This window comes from Vombatus ursinus, unplaced genomic scaffold (genome assembly GCF_900497805.2).
Source record: "Vombatus ursinus unplaced genomic scaffold, bare-nosed wombat genome assembly UNPS02014801.1, whole genome shotgun sequence".
Lineage (NCBI taxonomy): Eukaryota > Metazoa > Chordata > Mammalia > Diprotodontia > Vombatidae > Vombatus > Vombatus ursinus.
Window position 1 is genome coordinate 1,892,782 of NW_020954579.1, and position 22,149 is coordinate 1,914,930.

Below are 22,149 nucleotides of genomic sequence, written 5' to 3' on the forward strand. Positions count from 1 at the left end.
CACAGGCTGAATGAACTTATTAGAAGGAAGAATTTAACCCTTAACCTTCTTTGCCATGGAGAATGAGGGTAGATATATTCAGGTGATTATATAAGAGAAGAATCTGACTCTAGCAGAGCTTTCACACAGTGAAAGTCTTTGACTTGCTTTCTGGACTTGCCAACTAGGAGAAATAAACAATATAGCAACTGTTCATACCTAATCCCTCTGATGCAGACATCACAAGAACAAGAGGTGTTTGGCTTGAGACCTATGCTATTCCTTCACTTTAAAGGGTTTCCTACTTTGTTTTCCTTTAGCTGCAGCTGAGCTCAAACCCACTTACCTCTCCTGCATGGAGGAGTCAGGGTACATGAAGCTCAACTTTTGTGGTTTGGCAGTGCTACAATTTGCATAACCATTTATTTGCATAACCTTGCATGAGTTATGTTTCAATTGTGTTCTTCACAAACTTCAACTTCAGTTTTCTCTTTAAAATTACATCTCAATTCCAAATTTCCCCACCTCCCTATTCTCACTCCCAAATTCTCAAACACCATTTGCCTCTGCTTGACCCCTCTTAAGTGGAGAACACCCAATTCTGTAATTTCAAGCCTATAGTGCACTAGATTGAGAATACCTGATTTCAAAGAAGAAGAAAATGATCTTTACATGTTATCACACCTGATCAGCGGCTACAGAAGAAGGAAATGCAATGGAGCAAAAGTGGTACAGTAACAAGGAAATATTTAATTTTCCAATCTCCACTTTCCATTTTTATAAACTGAAAGGAAAAAAATTTAATATATTACAAAATATCTGTACATAGACAAAGGTACACGGGGGGGGGGGAAGGAACAAAAAATGAGAAAGGGGGTTTATGTGTCAGAAACCCAACTCAAAGAAGAATAAAGTGGTCACTGACACTTCTCTGCTATAGCAATCTCTGTCAAAACCTGTTAACCATTTCAGCACTGTAACTTTATATGTATATTACATATATATACACACACACATATATATGTATACACATATATATTTAAATATATATATGGAGGGGATGTTTAAGGTGGAAGCAGCCTAATAAGAGACCTACTCGACTTGGTGCTGTCCTGTTTTAAGCACATATAATTTCCCTCATTTAAAAAAAAAATCATCATTTTACCTACGGACAAAGCAACTTAAGAAAACTGGGTCAAAATTTCCCACAATGACAAAAAATATTCCCGTCAAAAGTTTTCCCTCCCATCCCATATTTATGAAATGGAATAAAATTTCTCATCTGCTCAAAATAATTTTAATATGTTTCTCTTCTTCATGGTACAACTAAAAAAAAAACAACCCAACACCATTCCCCATTTTTAATAGGGTTAGACTATGTTTTGTAATTTTTCTTTTATCAGCAAAAATGAAATTCTTTCAAACTTTTGTTTCCACCACTTTTAAATATAGCTGAACAATTCATAGTTATTTTTTCCTCCACTGCATCCAGGGTAGTTAAGGTATTTTTTTCCCCCTTGAAAAATTAAAAAATCCCCAATGCCTGCTTTTCTTTTTAAAGTTTTAGACAATGAATGGAGGAGTGGAGGGAAATCACACGTACATACACACATGCTAACACACCTGTTCCCTTACCTCAGAAGGGGTACAGGTCACAACAGGAAATAAGCACATTGCTTAGGATATTTGGCATAATTTTTTTTTTAAATGGCAATGGTGGGGGTGAGGAAAAATACACACCAAAAAACTGTGATAGATGACAGTTGACAACCAAAATACAATGAAAATGTCGAGAGAATTTTATTCAGACTGGGTGGGGCAACCAATTCTATTTCATTTCAGATACTTGTGAAAGTATCCCAAGCTTAAGCTCTTTATCAAAGGCAGAGCGAATAGAAGCTAAGTGCCTCAAGTTCAGATAATAATCCCAAGTATAAAGGCCCATATATAAGGACTCCAAAGCCAACAGACTAAGAAGCTCAAGTGACTTCTAATGCAGGTCACCAACACTGTGTTGACGAGGCTAGCTAATTCAGCAGGACACGTTGGTACTGAAATATGTCAGGGCCAGAATAGTTTAGAAGATTCTCTTTCCAATCAGTGTTGTGTCACCACGGGCAAAAACCAGACCAAAAACCAAAATAAAACAAAATAAACACACACACACCAGAACTCTGCCATTTGCAATAAAGGGAAAAAAAACGAGCGTTATATATGTCTTTGGAGGTTTCTTCTTTAAAAAAAAAAATAGTGTATTTTTCTCTTATGGTACTGCTTTCATATTCTTTCATTTGAATTCTGCAAATCCTCCCCCAGACTGCTAAAACCAACAGCCAATGTTTGCTTTTATTCATAAAAGGGGTCTAACTTTTTAGAAATCATATATAATCTATGCACATAAAGACTCATGTGAATGTATGTACCTTTCTGAAATATTACGTATGCTAGTACTCATATCTGTCCTTCAATATGAAGCGCATACAGGTATATACCTTCATATGTATCCCTTTCCCTCCCCTGCTTCAGAAGGTTTCCCTTTTTGAATTCTTGTGATAAGGCAAGGTTCTAACCAGGCAATCACAATACAACCTGCTTTATCAAAACTAAAATAAACATGAAATTTCTCTGGGGGAACCTTCAAAAAGGACTGGCAGGGCATAGGTACTGGTATGTGTACATAGCAAATGATTCCTTCCCCCCAGTTCCTTAATTTTAAACTTAACAACAATAATAAAGTACCAGGTATTGATACATCTCCAGGAAAAACACCCATTCTACACTAAATTTACATGTCCTTTTACTTGTCTGTTCCCCCCTCCTTTTTTTTTCCTCTGACAATATTTCAATGCTCTGTGGGAACCAGAAAGATCTTTAAATACTTTCTGACATCAAAAATATATATGTGTAAACGGTACACTAACTGCTATATCTTTAGCTAAGTACAGAGGCACTGTCTGTAACCCCAGTCCAGCAGCAATATCCAGGGCTGTCCCCATTTACAAACCAAAAACTCTGGTATGTAGCACCTTCCCCACGTGAGTAGGGTTTTATGAACAATTTTTAAACCTTTTTTGGAATTGAAGAGTTACAGAGAACAATGTTGGGGTTTCAATTTCCTTTCCTTTATTTCAAAAAAGTTAAAGAATCATCCTGGGCTCTTAAGCTTCTAAAAGGTTCAATTTCCCCACACGTCTTAAAAGGTTTAAAAAAAAAAAAAAAAAAGGCCCTTCCAAAATGGGGCAAAAAAGGAAGGGAGGAAAAAGTCCACGTTTGCCCAAGACAATCACATTCTGCAACCTGCTTCAGATGCAGGGAGAGAAGGCAGACATGGAACAAACTTCGGGGACAGAAAATTTATCAGAAAAAGAGAGATATGTCTAGCAGCTTAACAGAAAAAGAGATTCACTTAAAAGCAAAAAGTTGGGGTAGCAGATGGGAGGGTGCATTTTCTTAAACCCAGCCAATGCATTCTCAGTTTTGCTCAATGCAGAAGACTGAATTTTCTGAACTTTATTTTTTAAAATTATAAAATAGAAGACTGGGGGGGAAATCACTTAAGAGGTAGAAGGGTGGAGGGAACAAAAACAAAAGAGCCTCCTCTCTGATTTTTGCCTCAGAGCTGTAACTATTTTTTCTCTTTCCTGTCCAAGTAGGGCAGGTTCTGAGCTGCTAAAACATTTTGTTTCCCAATTTAATGACCCTCCCCAAACCCTTTCACCAGCATCTGCCAGCTAGGGCTGAAGCTGTTCATACTCTGGCCTCAGTCCAGTAAAGGGGGTCTGGCTAGCAAAATGCCCACATCAGTACTATGTAGAACTCCCGCTAGCAGCAACTGAGCAAGGAATAAGACAAACAGCTTTGTAGTAGCCAAATGCAGACGATTACCTCAATCTGGCAAACGATTTCATTAAAAGGTTCAGAGGAGAGAAAGAAGGGATGGAAAGGGAAGGAGTCTTTCAGGAAACCAGTCTCTTGGTTAATAAGGAACTCCTCTCCCTCTTCCCCCTCTTGGTGGGACTCTCCCAGACCCCCGATAGAGCTTTCCATAAGCAGTAGCCTGTGCTTGGGCTCCCCAGTTAAGGCTGGCTCCTGAACCACTGGCCCCAGTGGCCCCTGGCCCAAGTTCCCCATAGTTTTGCAATTTGGCCTCTGTGTGGACCACTGTATTGTTGCTTCCCTCGGCTTTCAGGAATGGCTGCCCGACCACTGAATGTAACGCTAAGGGGACCCTGGCAAATCGGAGGTCCTGGTCCCCTGGGAACTGCACTGACCCTGTGCCCTGGTAACTGCTCGACTCCCCAAGATGGCTCACAGAGCCTGAGAAAGTCCTGCTCTTCGCCAGGGTCTGGGCCAAAGGTTCTGACAAGGCTGGGCCAGAATTGCGCTCATCAGTGTCAGTAGCACTGAACCCTGTTTCAGGCCCCTCAGTGCCTCCATAAGTCCTGCTTGGATGGGGTCTGGTAGAATATTCCATAGGTCTCAATGCCTGGTGCTCATGTGGCAGGTGGCCAGAAGGTTCCGTTTCAGACTGGGACAAAAGCTGTAGTAGAGCTGCTGTCATAGCTGGGTTCAACTCTTGGGGGGCGCTGGAAAGATCGCCTTCAACCAGAGGGGGTGGAGGTGGCGGCGGTGGAGGTCCAGGGGGTTCAGGGGGTCTCTTCTCTGGTGGAAGAATGTGAGGAGGACATGCTGTGGAAGGGTTACTTCTTTTAAACACCATCTTTAAAATAATGTGATTATACACACATACGTGCACGCATACATACATATACACCCACACACCTATACAAGCAACCCAGAAGTGGAAAAAAAATCAACTCTTGGGATTAGAAAAATGAAACTTGTATGGAAAATAATTTTAAAAGATAAGTAAAACAGTCGCATGCTACATCTACAGACTGGCATAAATTATTAAACTTCAAGGCATTTTCCTGGTTCTCCTTTGGGAGCAGACCCTGCCCTCCCCGCCTTTTTTCTCAAGGGATATTCTTCTTGTGGGCCCCTGGTAGCCCAATTTAAGCTGTTGGATCAAATGTTAATTTTTTTTTAAAAAGCAAGAATAGGAAAAATGAGGAGGGAAAACACATTTGATTTTCAAATCTAGGGAAGAATCTTCTGTACAGAAAGTCTGATGATACAATATTAACCTGAAATAGATGTTAAGAGTGCACAGGATAGTTGTATTGAACTGGCAAACCTTTTATTTTTGAAAATTCAGGAAATCCATGCCTGTATCCCCAACTTGTCATTTTCACGTTTCAAAGAAATGGGATATCCTAAAGATTTATTGTCCCATTCACATTCAGCATCCTATTTCATGATAAAAGGATACTGTCTATTTTTTAATGGCAAATTACAAAGAATCACCTTCTGTTTCCCTACCTGCACCACTTTTTTCCTTGCAAGTACAATGTGATAGTGCCATGTACAGTGTCATGCACCCACTGGGCTCTTGAAAAAAAATTTATTTATCACAATGATGATGAATGTTAAGTGTTTACAGAAGAGATAAGTTAATACCATGGGCTTGTAGCTCTAAATATCACTGTTTTCCTCAGATTAGTCTCTGCACCTCCTCCCCACCCCCCAAATGTTGGCCCAGTTTGCTTGGCCACAGCAGCTAGTATCTGATAATGAATTTCTCTGGACCCAGTGTGGGGAGATATAAAATATCTTTACTTGGCAAACACTGAAAGTACTGTGAGTAAAGTTGCTATGGTGCTATGAATAGGGCCTTTGGAATTCTGGGGGCCACCATACTGACAAGAAAGGTTTAATGCTTTGTAATGGTGTTATCTTTCAAATAACCAAATGTTCCTGTCTGTTACCACTGAAAGTATATGTATGGATTCTTATACAGGCAACTCTTGATTATCTGAGCTACTAGAGGACAGCAGTTGCACAGAAAAACCAAATTAGTTTTTATTCGGCTTTAGGATGCATTGTGGGTTTTATTTATATTTGGCAAGGCTACTACTAAAATAAATCTGAATTCCCTGAGCACATATATGAAAGCACTTTGAAAAATTAAAAACACTATCTATATCTATGTATATGCAAGGTTGGGTTGGGCAAATAGAAGGAGTAGAATTAACATAGTGCTTAGATGCCAAGCACAGAGTAGGCACTTTATAAATACTCGATGATTGGCTGGTTGATTGATTGCTATGTGGCAGGGATTAAAAAAAATAGTAATAAAACCCAAACCCAAAAAGCCACACCAAGCCATGGAAAAGCCACAAATTAAAAAGTATACACGGAGATAAAAAGTATACACCTAGATAACTAAGGGCTAATAACACAAGCACCTATGTACATAAATTTCAGAGGTTTTCCCATCAACTATCTATCTATCTATCTATCTTTGAAAGTCCAGTCATAAACATTTTCGGATCATGTATATTAAAGATCAGATAGTTTAATTCAGGGGTTAAATTACTTTGAAAACTCATAACTGTAAAGGAAGGCAAAACTAAATTTATATTCCCTCAGTTGTACCTCTTTTCACAATTAAATTTTATCTTTCATGCAAATGACCCAGACTTATAATACTATTTCTTGAGATCAAACACTTTTTTTCTGTTTTTCATGTGTATGAAGAGAAGAAAACACTCTACTGGGAAGCAGTGATGTGGCGGGATTGTAAATAATCATTAGTAAGGCTAATAAGGTTCTTTGAGAGGATTAAAAATAAAGATAACATTTTACATAGTACACTATTACACGGCTAAAGAATCTGAGGGGTTGATAGCACTGTCAATTCTCAGTGATCTGTGCAGTGACAAAATACACAGATGATTTAAAAACTTTACTCAGCAATTACAGAGCAGCTAAACAGTAGCTAAGTTGACAGCCTTTCACCATCTCTGACATCCCCAGCTTGCCCTCTGCTGGAAATGTTAACAAACAGCAAAATAGCTCAAATGAAAAGCAGCAGGAGGGAGACAAGAATGGAGAGACATGGTTAAGACACCAACTGGATTAACCAATGGTAGGTACAATAATTATCGAGGTGGCATTTACAATCACCTCTGAAAGCAAATCCATCAAGCTATGGCTATAAGCCAGGACTTAATTTTAACTCACAATTTCGCCATTTGGTGGATTGCTTGTTGGCTTAATTATCAGGTGGGTTTCCTTCATTGTGTGTTATTTAAAATGGAACATACTTTTCCTTACAACAATTTTAATTAGAATTGAGGGTATGTATGTATTAGGAGGACAGGCATTGTATTAGCTTTCTTTACTATCCCAGGGAGTGGAGACCTCTTAATTTTATTTTCTTTTGATTAAAGCAACACCGGAATCACTGGTTCTTGTCTTGGCTCTGCTACCAACTAGCTGTGTGATCTTGGGCAAGCCACTCTGGGTCTGTTTTTTCCGCTATAAAATGAGGGGATGAACTTAACTCTAAGGTCTCGAAGTCTAAAGATTTCTAACTGGCTCATGCTGGTGCTTTTCTGTAGTGTATGTATATGTATGTGGAGATCAGGTACAAACATCCCAAATCACAGAACATGAAATTTGAAATCAGGAGCCTAAATCAGAAAGGCAAGTGAATTGAATCCTTGTGCTTCCTCAAATTCTGGGGTCTAAATGGATAATTGCGACTGCTGGGAAGTTGAAAACATTACCACAAAACCAATTCAAACATCTTCCTCCATCACCCAAAATCACATTCTGGGATGATCTGAGTAAGTGAAAGAGTGCTACGTTCCTTTTCTTTTATCTTGAAACAAGGCTTACTTCCTTCTAGGGACCCTTTGCATTATCCATTGCAAAGGTGGAAGCTTAAAATAATGAAGTTTATATGCTACTATTTTTGGTGAAGGAAATGCATGGCATGAATTATCTAATTAGGAAACATTCCAAAATGGCTCTGATTTTCCTTGTTCTTTTATCTTACAGGTAAACACTGTGGTATCAATCAACTTAAAAAGTCCAATACATTATAGGCACATAAATAAAATGTGATAGTGGCCCAGAGATTTGGAAGTCAGAATTTTCATGTGCTAGGTCTGGTTTGGCAACTACATATATGGTGGTACAAGATGAATCATCAGCTACCGTTGCCATTTCTTTGCTTAAATACATCTTAAGGATCCTACTTACCTACTTCCTGGGGATTTGAAAAAAGCATGTACAAAGTATTTTTTGAGAGGCTTTGAAAGTTTGGGATGAAAGTGGATGGGGAAGCAGAATGCCATTGCTGCTAGATTCCTCTGCAGATAGTTATAGAAAAAAACAAACCCAAAGCCATTGTGAAAAAGAAAATGGTAAGAGATTTTTTTTTTTTTAAGAGGGCAACAGCACCTGAGCTCAATGAGATTCATGACTGGTCTGTTTACCTGCTGCCTCCTCCTGTGGTACTGTGGGAGTTCTTCGGGGTCCCTGTGGCCCACTGCTCTTTTCTCCATTGCTTTCCTCGAGGCTGCCTGTTGGTTCCTGGGTTTTCATCAGCTGACTTAAGAGGACTGCCAGCACATTCTGCATGTCACTTGGTGTGCTAGATGCTTCAGGGGTTGTCTGCTCAGCTGAGGGTTGGGCTACCATGGCAGGGGGGTGCTCCTTCACAGTCTCCTCTGGGGCCACATGCTCGGAGTCCTGATGCTGGGAAGTGGCTTCATTGAGGGCATTGATGGACTGGTTCAGAGCCTCTAGCTGCTGTTGCATCTCTGGGTTGGAATGGACATTGAGCAGCTGTGCCATCTGAGGGATGCTCAGGTCAGTCTGGCTCTGCAGCAGGTTCAATAATACTGCCAGTTCACTTTGATTCAGCTGCTGTGTGATGTCACCAAGGCCTGTGGAGAGACAGCGGAGCCATCACAGAAGGAGGAGGCAGAAAAGAGGGGTTAACCCTCCTGAAATGGCAAAACCAAGTCTCTTCCATTCCAGCAGACACTTTGAATTGAAAATTTCACTCTATGTCTCCATTTCCCATGATAACTGTTATTTGGTATACTTGAAAGCACCTAGACACACTAAAGCAATTTTTAAAAATCCACTTACTCTGAATTACTATTTTATGCCAGATGAGTAGTTAAAAATGTTGATTTAATTTACTTTACAAACTGTTTGACTCCAGGCAAAGACAAGATTGGTGAGGAAGGTTGGAAAAATAATATTTGTTATCTAGGAAAGTTGCTATTATAGCAATATATATACATATATTATATGTATAAAATAGCTTATTATACATATTTGGATATACTCAACTCAGTGCATATCTCTGAAACATATAGCAAAAAAACCACATGGTCAGTTTTCATAAGAACCATTCACTTGATATCAAGGGTTTCACAGTATGCAGCAGATTATGTTAAAGTTGGTGTGAGTACTAGGCCAAATTTGGTTTACCTAGTCTGATTTATGAAAAATAAATTATTAAGCACTTAGCTAATAGAATACAGTTAGCTCAGTTTCTTTAAACTTAAACAAAATGTTTTAGCTCTCCCTAGCCTAACTGCACAAGGCTGTGCCTCACTCTCTCTTCTCTTGCTAAGACAGATACCACATTTTTACTATGCTTCAATGGAAGAGGTTTCAAGGTCAAGTACAACGATTTCTGCATGATCTTTTAACAGCAACTCTCACCAGAATGGTGCTCATAACAAACACAAAAGCCTCTATTCCCAACACTGACCTATTGCATCCCCAGCCCCAGGTTCCACCTTGACAGGAGCAGGCTGGGGTGGTGCTGGGCTGCTGTTCTTCACAGGCTCCACATTTGCTCCTGAGGTAGTTTCTTTTCGAGAGGTTTTGGACAGAGGTGGTTCCTCCACCACGATGCCACTCTGTCTCTGCCGCCGTCGCTTCTTGCTCCATAGTTCGTGGCAATCCTGCCAATGGGGGAGGCTGGAAAAAGGCAAGGGGAAATGTGTGTGGGAGTGTGACAGGGAGTAAGGAAAAGGAATCGGGGAAAGAAAGCAAAAAGCAAAAAGGAAAATACACAGATATTTACCAGGAAAATGAATGGAAGAAATCTAGGCTCTAGTTTGGACAGACAAACTAGCAATATAAGATTTAGAGCTGGAAGAGACTTTAAAGATCACCTATTCCAAACCCTTTATTTTACAGACAAATAAACTGAGACCCAGAGAAGTGAAGTAATTTGCTCAAAGTTGCAAAGATAGTAAAGTGGCAGAGCCATAATTCAAACACAGGTATTTACTACAAATCCAACACTCATCACAATCCATGCTGCCTCCATTTAAAATGGCTAGGTCTTATGATAAGCCTTAGTTGATGAGAACACTAAGTGAGGGAGAACTTCCTAAAACCAGGAATGAAGGTATTCCTGGTATTAAAGACCAAACTTTTTATTTTAACTTACAGATTCCATTCATAGTTTTAAAACACATGACTTGGGGCACCTAGGTGGCTCAGTGGATAGAGCACCGGCCCTGGAGTCAGGAAAACCTGAGTTCAAATCTAGCTTCAGACACATAATACTCACTAGCTGTGTGACTCTGGGCAAGTCACTTAACCCCAAATGCCTCAACAAAGAAAAACCAAAACAAACAAACAAACAAAAACCACATGACTCCCCTTACTTGGCTAAGAACTTTTACTACCATAAAAGAATGTCTGTTCAATTTTAGTACAGAAGATTGACCTATGACTATTTGCAAAGCATATCAAACACTCAGTAATATACTATTTTTGAAACTCTTCTCAATGGTGGTTTGGGAGGGCAAAAAAAAGAAAGAAAGAAAGAAAGAAAGAAAAAAGAAAAGGTCCTCTTCTGTTTTTATCCATGTCCTATCTCCCCAAGAAAACACTATCACTTTCTTTATTCATGAGATTCAATATTTTATAATTTTTTGGTATTTTCAGTCACCTTTTCATACAACATTGTGAACAGCTTCTGTACTGAGTCTCATTATGTTATAATATATTAAAAAATCTTTGTAAAACAAAGGAATGAGCAAATCTCAGTGCATAACCCACTTATTTGAAAGAATATTCAATATTACAAAATTCTAGTTCAAGAAAAGAATCTGGAAAGTCTCTTAGAGCTACAGCAAAAAGGATCTAACATATTAATTACTAACTTCACATATATCTTACACATTTCTTTCTCTCAACACATTTTTCTACCCCATTCAAGGCAGGGAAATACTAAAAAATTTGAAAAAATTTTGTGACAAGTCCAAACACCAGACGACTTGCTATCTTGTCTGTCAGTTCTCCTGGCTAACAGAGAGCACCTATCACCACTCCCTGGAGTATAGGAGGCCCTGGGGTTTCTCTACAACTCAAAGTATTATATATTCAGAGCTGGAAGAGATATCAGAGGCCATCTAGTACAACCCATTTATTTTACAGATTAGGAAACTGAGGCCTAGGGAGGTTACATGATTTGCCCAAGGTCACACAGGTAGTATTAGAGGTGGGATTTGAACCCAGGTCCTCTGACTCCAGAGTCAATTATGTCAAGGTTCTCAGAAGATACTAGAGAAAGGAGAGACACATTACAAATTAAGGCAGGGAAAGAGTGACATCATTACATTAAGGATCTGCGATTTCTTCAATGGCACCCCAATATAGATTGCCATCCTTTTATAACTTAGTAGATAAAGTCCTAGAAAGCTTCTGGATGCTCAAAGAAGTTATGTGACTCGCCCATAGTCATAAGGCTACTGAACTCGAAGGGCGAGGTGGGAATGTGGTGCTCCCTGACTCCAAGCCCTTCACTCTATAGGCCTCACTCCCTTTTGGGTTGGAGCAGGAAGGGGGGAATAATTAGGAAGAAAAAATGAAAGTGGTCACTCAGAAGAGAAAGAAGTTGAGTAATATGCTGGGGATCTAACGGGAAAAGGAAACAAGTCAAATTTAGCTAAAACAAACATATCTACCCTCACATCTCTATAACTTTTGAATTCAGTTATCTTTCTTGTTGCGACATTGTAAGCTACTTGATTTCTCCAAGAATACTGTTCCCATGTTCAGGACTTTATACAAAAATGATTCTCAGTCCCACATCATCTGGGGAAAGGAGCAAGGGCACTTACTCTGGAGGAGCCATTTTGCTGAGCTCGACATCTCTTAGAAAGTCACTCTGCAGGGCCTGCTCAGCAGTGCAGCGCTTGTTAGGATCCAGTGTCAGCATGTGGTCAAGCAAGTCTAGAGCAGCCAAAGGAATACTGTAAAAGGAGACCAAAAAAAAAAAAAGAAGGGTCAGTCTAAAGTGACCACATGGTTTTCAAAGCTGCAGCCTTCTCTTAGAAGGTCTAGGAATTATGAGTTCCATCTACAGTAAGGAGAAAACAGTAATAGTAACATACTTTTTGGATACAGTAAGGAATAGTTAAGAATAGTTTAGGTAACTCATATAGAGACATGATCGTGTAAAGAATTTAAAAACACTATAATACAGAAATATATATTTAATGTAAAATAAAGATAATAGCCCCTACCTATCAGGACTGCTGTGACTATCAATTGAGATAATATTTATAAAATGCTTAGCACAGTGCCAGCCACACTGTATGCATTAAAAAAAAGAAATATATATTAATATGTGTCAAGAACTAAGGTGAATTTAGGAAGAACTTCAAAATAGTGTTTATTTTACAAACAAAAATACTACCAATTCTGTGATGCAGGAATGATTAATATGACAGTAATGCTAGTATAGTAATATTTCCATTAAATATCTGTGAAAATACACATTAATAACTGAATTCCTTGAAATTACATAAAGTCTATATAGCTCAAAGATAAAAAAAATTTATATGACAACGGGTAGTGTGAAATCACTGAGGAGATAAAGTTACATATTTAAGAAAGCAGAATATTATATTATACTATATACTAAGAATAGATGAGGTTATGCTACAACTACAAGTTGCCCACTTTCGTCAAACTCACAAAGAGAATTCCTCACGCAGACGCCTACGGTACTGCTTTTTCGGTTTCATTGTGTTGAAATAAGGTAGCTTAATAACATCAGGCCACACAGCTGGACAAGGGCTACCGCAGAGCCGACTAGAAGCAAAACAGAAAACATTCAAAGGAGTGAGTCAGCCATATGCTTTTTGAAAAATCCAGACACATAACTACTACCTCCTGTGGGCATCTTGATAAGATTCAGTTCAAGGGCAAGTTGGAAAGATGAGATTTTGAGATCTCCTTTACTTTCCAAGAGATAGCCCTTCCTCCCCCTTCTCCGAAAATATTTAAGAGGGCAGGGGACAGAAGTCCACAAGCATAAATATTGTGACTCAGACTAGCAGTAGCCTTTTCACTTTTGTAGTTTACTGATGGTTAATAGAAAAGAAAGAACATATGCTTTAATTTTCATAGTATGCTAATAACAATGTCCACTTTATTTGTGAGTGTCTTGATTTTCATAGCAGATCTCAATTATCCTGTTAACAATAGTAGGAAATACAGACACATTTCCTTTTGTAATGAATTATATTCCCCTCCCTCACTCTCAGCAGATTTATCTTCTTCTTTTGGTTTTGCTTAGATATTAACATTAATTTAAATTTTCTAAACTACAACTAATGGGCAGCTAGGTGTCATAGTGGATAGAGGCTTAGAGTCAGGAAGACTCATCTTCCTGAGTTCAAGTCTGGCCTCAGACACTTACTAGCTATATGACCCTGAGCAAGTTACTTAATCCTGTTTGCCTCAGTTTTCTCATCTGTAAAATGAGTTGGAGAATGAAATGGCAAACCACTCCAGTATCTTTGCCAAGAAAACCTCAAATGGGGTTACAAAGAATTGGACATGACTGAAATGGTTGAACAACAACAAATTATAACCAATGTCAACCAGGTGAGATGGATTCTAAAATGTACGGGACATCAAGAAATCAACCTGAGGCAAGGGAAAAACGCTGTTTTGGGTAACCAAGGATGTTGACTATCACAAATAAGCAGAGTAGAACTATCTTTTTACATCTATAACAGACGAAGCCTGACAAAATTTCAGTCAGCTTTTGGTTGGAGATCAAAACTTAGCTCTCTCATTATAGCAATGTTGTCTTAAATTTAAATTTAGCCTCTCAAGAATCTCACTCCCTTCTCCTAAGTCAGCACACAATCATCTGCTCAAGGCATCATCTGTGTAAGACAGAAGATCTCCTAAACCACAAAGCTTGGTAAGATGTATTTCTTTACACTACCACAACAGTGTACTTTACAAAACTAATTAGGGGGATCAGAAACAACACTTTGTGTAGAATGTCCTAAAGACTTTGACATACAGCAAGATGTACTCATTAATGATGTGGTTAAAACAACTGGTAATTTAACAACTGACACAAATGGATTTTAGAAGAACAGATTAACTCTCACACCAAGGAATGCATTTGTACACATAAACCTTCCTTCCTTCCCTCCCACCACTGTTTTACCTGATTAGTTCAAGCTGAGCCAGTTCCAGATTAGCTTGAAAAATAGGCTTCTTTGTAAACAGTTCCCCAAGGATACAACTAGGAAGAATAAAAGTAAGAGGTCAGGAGAGTAAAGCTGAAACCAATTTAAGTAGTATCTCCGTAAACTTTGCTTCATAGTACCAAGGGACAGCCTGGGTTTCCTAAAGGAACAATAAATTTCTGGCAGCTAGGACCAGGATCAAGACTACACACAGATTAACAATGCAACAAATCCAGTTTAGCACGATGACTCCTAGTGCTCTGCATAGCTTAAATGAATCAGCTACTGCTAGAACATTTTTATTCAATCAAACATTTAGTAAATACCTAATATGCACAAGGCAGGATACTAAACACAGGGTGTTATGTACAGGAATAAGACATGGCTCCTACACTCCAGTAGTTTACAATTTAACAAAATAGTTAAGAAGCACACAACTATTTATAGTACAAAGCAGAATGTGTTAAAAGTGAGTAAGAAAAAAGCCTTAACTATTGGACTTCGTTTTGAACTTTATACAGTAGGCTCCCCACTAAGGTTTTTCCTGTAGAAAAGTACCGGACGAACTAGAAAGGTGATGAATAATGACAGGGAAACCAGTTGGATAGCTAGTTGTCCACATAATGAAGATTTTAATATAAGCCCCTTGAGAGTAGGGACTGTTTTTTAATTTATACCTCCAGTTCCTGGCACATAGTAGGTGCTTTTAAAAAAATGCTTGTTGACTGAACCAGAATACTGGCAGAAGGAATGAAAAAGGAGGTGCTGAATGCAAAGAGATAGAGAAAAGGAAGAACCAGTAAGACTTGGTAAAAGGGGGACAGTAAAGATAATGCCCAGGTTTTAAGGCAAGGGCAAACAGAACACAATGATGCCATAAATGGAAATAGGGAAGTTAGAGTGAGGAGCAGGTTTGGGAGCAGTTCAAGGTGGGCAAGAGTAGCAGACGAATCATTTTTGGGCATTAAGTTGGAGATGCCAGTGGAACATTCATGTGATGTTCAGTACACAGCTGGAAACAGGAGGCTAACACTCAGAAAAGAAGTTAAGGATCAGGGAAATAGATTTGGGAGTAGCCTACAAAGAAGTGATCATTTCAGCCAAGGAAGTTAATGAGATCAAGAGAGAATGTATGGAGGAAAGAGGGTTAAGGATATTTAATTTTAAAATTAAGATTGCAAAGGGTTCAGGTGTCACTGGATAGTGAGGAAGTGGACTTCTTTGTACAAAAAATGGCTAGGCCAGAAGCAAGGAATCAGGAAGAAAATTTAAAACAACCCAAGAAAATGTGATCATAAATGAAAACTATCCCCCTATATACTTTAGTGTAAATAAAGAAAGTAACTAAACACTAAAAATCATATTGTTAGATGATGATAGAAGTGAGAGATTATGGGAATGAAATATTTTCAGATATTATCACTATATTATTAGGTTTGAATTAGCTGTTTTTCTTTGTTATAAAAGATGCTTCTACTGGTGAGTGGGGCACATTGGGAATAACTGTGTTGCCTCAAAAAAGCTCCAATAAAACATTTTTTAATAAAAGGTTGATATAGCTCTTTTCATTCAACTGATCTATAGAAAGTATATTACAGGGGCAGCTAGGTGGCGCAGTGGATAGAGCACCGGCCCTGGAGTCAAGAGGACCCGAGTTCAAATCCGGCCTCAGACATATAACACTCACTAGCTGTGTGACTCTGGGCAAGTCACTTAATCCCAACTGCCTCACCAAAAAGCAAAAAAAAAAAAAAAAGTATATATTACACTGCAGCTATCTTGGCACTATGTTTACAAATAAAAGGTTTTCTTTTTATCAGTTGGTAGTGGTTTAAATAGAAAGAGCTTTCAAATGAAGTGTGCCTATAAAAACTGCCATTTTCCTGTATAAAGGAAAAGTTTTTGTTCTAGTCTATGCTTTGGCAAAGTTGCATGAAAGTGTTGATGCAAAACCAAAAATTAAAAAGTTTTATCTTTAAATTCTGCATTTCTTTGGCTTCACTGAAATCAAGAAGGAAAATCTTTTTTTTTTTTTTAAGAAGGAAAATCTTGATGGCTTAAAAAAAAAGCACCTTCCTAGATTTAGCACAGTACTTAGTGGGTTTCTAAAGTGTGCCTGCTGATTTCAAATGATGAACAAATTCTTATTCCTAATAGTCACAAAAAGCTGATATTACTAAAGGACTCCAAAGTTGAATTTAATTTTAAATCTTGCATTGACTATCAAATCATCAACTAAGTTCTAAACTTTAGTATTGTAATAATGGGTGGTGACATAAGAGGCAGAAAGAACACAGCTGGATCTTTAGACTCCAGGTGGATGCCATGCCAGTCACTCTTAAGGTCTCTTGTGAGCTGTAAACTGAGCAGCTCTAGTTCACAAATCTCTGAAGGGAAGTTCTCCAATGATACAGTCTTCCTCTATGAGTACTATGGGTCAATAAGATGTTTTCAGTATGTAAAAACATACTGAAACTGATGAAAGCCAAGTAAAATTTAAATTTACTGATTCAGAGATCTTAGTTTACTGAGGTGCCTAAGTATTTCTGTTACATTCATTTGAAATGTTTCCAGCCTCTTAGGAGGGAAGACATCTTCATTACATAATCAACACCCTGCCACAGCACTGAAGATGCAGGTTGCACAGACTGAAATAACAGTAGCAGAAGAGCTATGAACTTCCCCCATGCATCTTAATGGGGCGTTAACTTTAGAGCCTAGTTGTGACAATTTAAATGCTAATACTATTAAAGCAAATAGTCCAGAACACAAACACACCCAGCTTGAGTCACTAAAATTTAACTAAAGCTACATTTGATTTTGGTAAGCTACAACAGTTGCTGTGCTTTTCTTTCATCACCCTTCTTGAATCTGGAGAGCAAATCCTGCAGTGCATCTTTTTAAGATAGTGGTATTTTCACCGAGGTGAAATAGAGCAAGCTGTTACACTATACTGGAAATTATGTATAGGAGCAGGGGTAACACGATGGGCAATAAGAGAATATGTAGTAAAATCCTACATTATTTAGTAAGCCTTATGAAATAGTACAGGAAGAATATGGCCTGTTTGTGTTTAAGCCTTGGAAAAATCACTCAATGAGCAGTAGAATTTTCTGGGATTTTGCCAATAATTTTATATTCATTTCTCCTTATCCTAAAAGCCAGAGATGCAGGAAGATTACAAATGGGGAATAAAGATCTACACCAATAGTAAATAAGCTATAATCAGAACAAGATGGCCACCTTAAATTTGGGGTGATGAGAGAAAACAGAGATTATTCAACTCCTTAGAGTTCAGGATTAGTCCTTACCCACAACTCCAAACATCGATGGCTGGCGTGTAGCGCTCCTCTCCTAGCAGCAGTTCTGGTGGTCGATACCATAGCGTAATGACTTTATTTGTGTAAGGACGACTGAAACATAAAAAGTAACCATATTTTTTACACCAGCAACAAATTTAAACCAGTTGGACACACAAATGAAGATAGTAATAACTACTCTTGATTTTCCACTGCATTTGGGATGACTGAAGTAGTTCCTTTAGAGAACAATGGACAAATACAAAATACCATAAATATGAGAGAAGAGAGAAGGAAAGTAAAGATTTCCATTCCAACTCAATCTCTGGTTGAGCTGTTTAAATAAATAAAGAGGCTGACAAACTTATATCATCTTATAGCATTTAAATCTGCCTACCAACAACCGTAACACATTCAGCTAACAGAAGGACTCCGACAATTTCTGAAGCTTATAGATAAAGCATCAAGAAATCAGGACTAATTCACAGTTCAGTGCAATTTTACTTGATGGGCATCTCACCTCTCTTCAGAGCTATAGAGTCGAGCAAGTCCAAAATCTGCCAGCTTGATCTGTCCACTGGAAAATAAACAAACAATTGTTTTCATTTTCAATAACAGCTGTGGCCCTCATGGCATATCTGAAATAATATTCCTTCTGAAAGCCAGACATTACATCAGTTGTGGAAGATATGCCTTTAATCCAAACTATCTGGGAGTCCAGAGGGAGTAGAAAGGAAGGGAAGAACAATGATGAATATCACCTATCTCCACAATTCTCTGCCTCTTGGAGTTATCTTTTCAGGCTAAAGCTGTTTTGACTACTCCAGCCCACATTGACCTGCTGCCTCTTTTGGGTTATTTTTTTAAATTTTATTGATATATTGTTTTTATATCACTTATTTCCCTATATCTCCCTCCTTATATTAAAATGTTAATGTTCAGCAAAACTAACCAACACACTGAAAAGATTAACAATATACACAATGTAAAAAAAGAAAAAGAAAAGAATATACACCCTGTTCCATATCCACAGTCCCCTACTTCTGTGGAAGATGTCTTCTTATAACTCTTCTTAGAGTAGAGCTATGATTGGTCATTATAACTTTTTTTGTTTTTTTTAGGCAATTGGGGTTAAGTGACTTGCTCAGGGTCACACAGGTAGTGTCAAGTGTTTGGTCTGAGGCTGGATTTGAACTCAGGTCCTCTTGACTTTAGGGCCAGTGCTCTATCCACTGTACCATCTAGCTGTCCATCATTATAACTTTACAACATTCAGTTTCAATGTTTTTGTGATTGTTCTTTCCAACTACAGTACTGTAGTCACTGTGTATATTATTTTCTTAGTTCTGCTTAAAGTACTTTGCATCAGTCCATTAGTCTTCCAATGCTCTTCTGTCTTTGTCTATAGTCACTGTTTGTCATAGGGCAGCATTATTCCATTACAGCCATGTACCAGACCATGTTCAGCCATTCATTTACCAGTGGATGGGCATTATAGTAAGGATTATGTTACATGGGCAACATACAAAGGATTACTTACTGTCTATTGCTACCACAACAAGTGCTCTTATCAATACATTGATGTGTGAGGCCTTTCTTTTTACCATTGACCTGCCTGGGACATATAACTTAGAGTAGTTATTTTTTTTTTTTTTAACGAGGCAATTGGGATTAAGTGACTTGCCCAGAGTCACACAGCTAGTGAGTGTTATGTGTCTGATGCCAAATTTGAACTCAGGTCCTCCTGACTCCAGGGCCGGTGCTCTATCCACTGCACCACCTACCTGCCCCCCAGCAGTTATTTTTAATACCACATAACAATTAAGTTTCCTCTAATAGTTTCATTGGTGTTAGCTTTCTCTCTCTAATCACTATGTTCCTTAAGGGCAGAGATGATGTCTGATTTCTTTTGCACCCTAGATTCCTTCCAGCTCTAGATCTATGATTCTATGAGACCTACTTGTTTGTTGATTACAGCCTTATAAGCTATGGTTCTAACAGACATTTTACTCTTACCTGCTGAGAGTTAGTGTGGTGTATTTGACAAGACAAAGGGCCTTAAAGCTAAGAAGGCTTCGGTTCAAGTCTTGCCTGATACACGTCGGCTGTATGACCCTAGGCAAGTCATTTAATCTCTCAGTCCTAAGAAACTCTGAGACTTAGATAAATTGCAGAAAAAGTGTCCATCTGTATTGGTAGAAATTCCCCACTGGGAGCTCCCAATGCCAATGAAATCAAAGGTCTAGTCTCTATCCCTATGAAATTCTTTTGTCCAATTAAAACAACAAAGATTTAAAAAAAAGGTTTAGAAACAGGGCATTCTGCATGGTCCAAGGATATTGACCCTCAATGTAATAAAGAATTCTGACTGACAGCAGTACCAGGGAACTTCTGTATGAAAAAACAGCTGTTCCCCCTGATGTCAGTTCCAAAACATTTAGCATCATGGATCAATTATCAACATATTTGTCTCATTTATATAAAATTTACTACTTTTTTGGTAGTCATTTATATTTTCAATCTTTATCATTTCCTAGGGAAGAACAACAACTCATTTTTTTCTAGGTCCCCATTGAGGCTCCTGCCTTCTTCAATAACCAGTCTTTAACCATATGACAGGTCAGACCTTACAGGTTTAATGACAGGGGAAAAAGACTACCACAGAAAAACTCTGAAAAAACCGTGACAAGAGAAATACTTTAAAGACATATAAGAGCATGTCAGAATTCCACTGGTCACAATATGATAAGGGAAGGGAGAGAGGAAATCACCTTAAGCACCCCTTGATTAGACACAGGTGCTCACATGGAACCAACGGACAGAACGGTATCAATTACATTACTTCTGGCAAGGTCGGGAACCTTCAGGCCTTACTATCTGTCCTGGTGCTGTGCTCTTGGAATAAATGAGTCCTGCCATCTGCCTCACTGCTACCCCTGAGGAAGCTGAGCCTGATCATGTGTTCTACCCTGCATCCTAAGGATCACTGGACCTTCTCATCTGCCTTGCCCTGCTGATCCCCCCCAAATATATTATTTCCAACTAGAATGTAAGCTCTGTGAGAGCAGGGACTAACTGTTTTTGTTTTTGGTACCCCTAATGTTCAACACACATAGAACTTCATTAATAAATGTTTTTTCATTCATCTCACATATGTTGACACCAAACATCCACCATATTTTTTAGGAACATGAGATCTTTAATGTTAGAAAGGAGTATAGGAATCATCTAGGCCAGAGGTTCTCAACTTTTTTTGCATTCTCCTTTGGCAGTCTGATGAAGAATATGGACTCCTCAGAAAGCTTTTAAATGCATAAAATAGATGAAATTTTAAAGGAAACCAATAATATAGAAGTAGAATACTTCCATTAAAATAATGAGAGCTAACATTTATATAGTATGTGCTGGGAACTGTGCTAAGTGCTTCACAATGATTATCTCATTTGATCCTCACAAAAACCCTGGGAGGTAGGTAAGTATTATTACTACTCCCCCACTTTACAGATAAGAAAACTGAGGCACGCAGAAGTTAAGTGATTTGCCCAGAGTCACATAGCTCATAAGTATCTAAGGCCAGATTTGAAATCAGGTCTTCATGACTCCAGGCCCAGTCCCATGACTCCACTTTGCCATCTGAAATATTTTTTGAAAATAAGTTTATAGGGGCAGCTAGGTGGTGCAGTGGACAGAGCACCGGCTCTGGAGTCAGGAGGACCTGAGTTCAAATCCGGCCTCAGACACATAACACTCACTAACTGTGTGACTCTGGGCAAGTCACTTAATGCCGATTGCCTCACATGAAAAACAAGTTTATAGATACGAGGTTAAGAGCTTGTTATTTAGTCCAATCCTTTCATTTATATATGAAGAAACTGAAGCTCAGAGAGATTAAGCAACTTGTTGATGGTAACATAGGTAGTAAGTAGTAGAGCCAAGATTTGTATCCAGATTTTTAGATTCCAAATTCAGCATTCCTTCCACTATGCCATCTTGTTTTCTTAAATTTAAAGTTAATAACATCCTACAAAAAACAAGTGTAGCTATAAATGTGTTTTGAGCTCAGTCTGTGAGTAGGAACCTCCTCCCTCTTTTAATTCCCATGTCTTAGCACCATTTTGTACATAGTAATCACTTAATAAATGTTTTTCATTCATTTAATTTACCCTGTCTTTGGACAGGATTTTTAAGGCCCGGGAAGACCTAAAATAGGGTCACATGTTTAGGGCCTCTGACAATAAGACTGGGCCCAAAAGATAAAAATTTGAGGTAGAAATTACAGGAATCTAGAATACCATGCATAGCACTGGTACTATTCTTAAGATGGGCAGCTGGTGGTGCAACAGATAAAATACTGGCCCTTCAGTTAGGAAGACCCGAGTTCAAATTCAGCCTAAGATACCTACTAGTTATATGACAAGTCATTTAACCTCTGTCTCAGTTTCCTTATGTGTAAAAATGGGGATAACAACAGCATTTTCCTA

At 38.4% G+C, this 22,149-nt stretch overlaps 1 protein-coding gene across 4 annotated transcripts in view; it reads right to left on the reverse strand.

Annotated features, from left to right (window-relative positions):
- The window catches only part of CDK12 (cyclin dependent kinase 12), a 72,707-nt gene that overhangs the window by 24,931 nt on the left and 25,627 nt on the right, over positions 1 to 22,149 (reverse strand). For 2 of the 4 annotated variants that reach the window (XR_003570111.1, XR_003570112.1), the window contains exons 7-13: positions 18,189 to 18,245; positions 17,681 to 17,782; positions 14,348 to 14,425; positions 12,853 to 12,969; positions 11,994 to 12,125; positions 9,623 to 9,834; positions 8,328 to 8,780 (exon numbers count right to left, since the gene is read on the reverse strand). Coding sequence is in view for 2 of the 4 variants with exons in the window: in XM_027873299.1 (XP_027729100.1) it covers positions 3,956 to 4,668; positions 8,328 to 8,780; positions 9,623 to 9,834; positions 11,994 to 12,125; positions 12,853 to 12,969; positions 14,348 to 14,425; positions 17,681 to 17,782; positions 18,189 to 18,245 (1,864 nt within the window). In the remaining 2 variants the exon portion in view is untranslated. Of the gene's footprint in view, positions 1 to 3,474; positions 4,669 to 8,327; positions 8,781 to 9,622; positions 9,835 to 11,993; positions 12,126 to 12,852; positions 12,970 to 14,347; positions 14,426 to 17,680; positions 17,783 to 18,188; positions 18,246 to 22,149 lie in introns of those variants that run through there. The other 2 variants (XM_027873300.1, XM_027873299.1) reach the window with 2 other exon arrangements.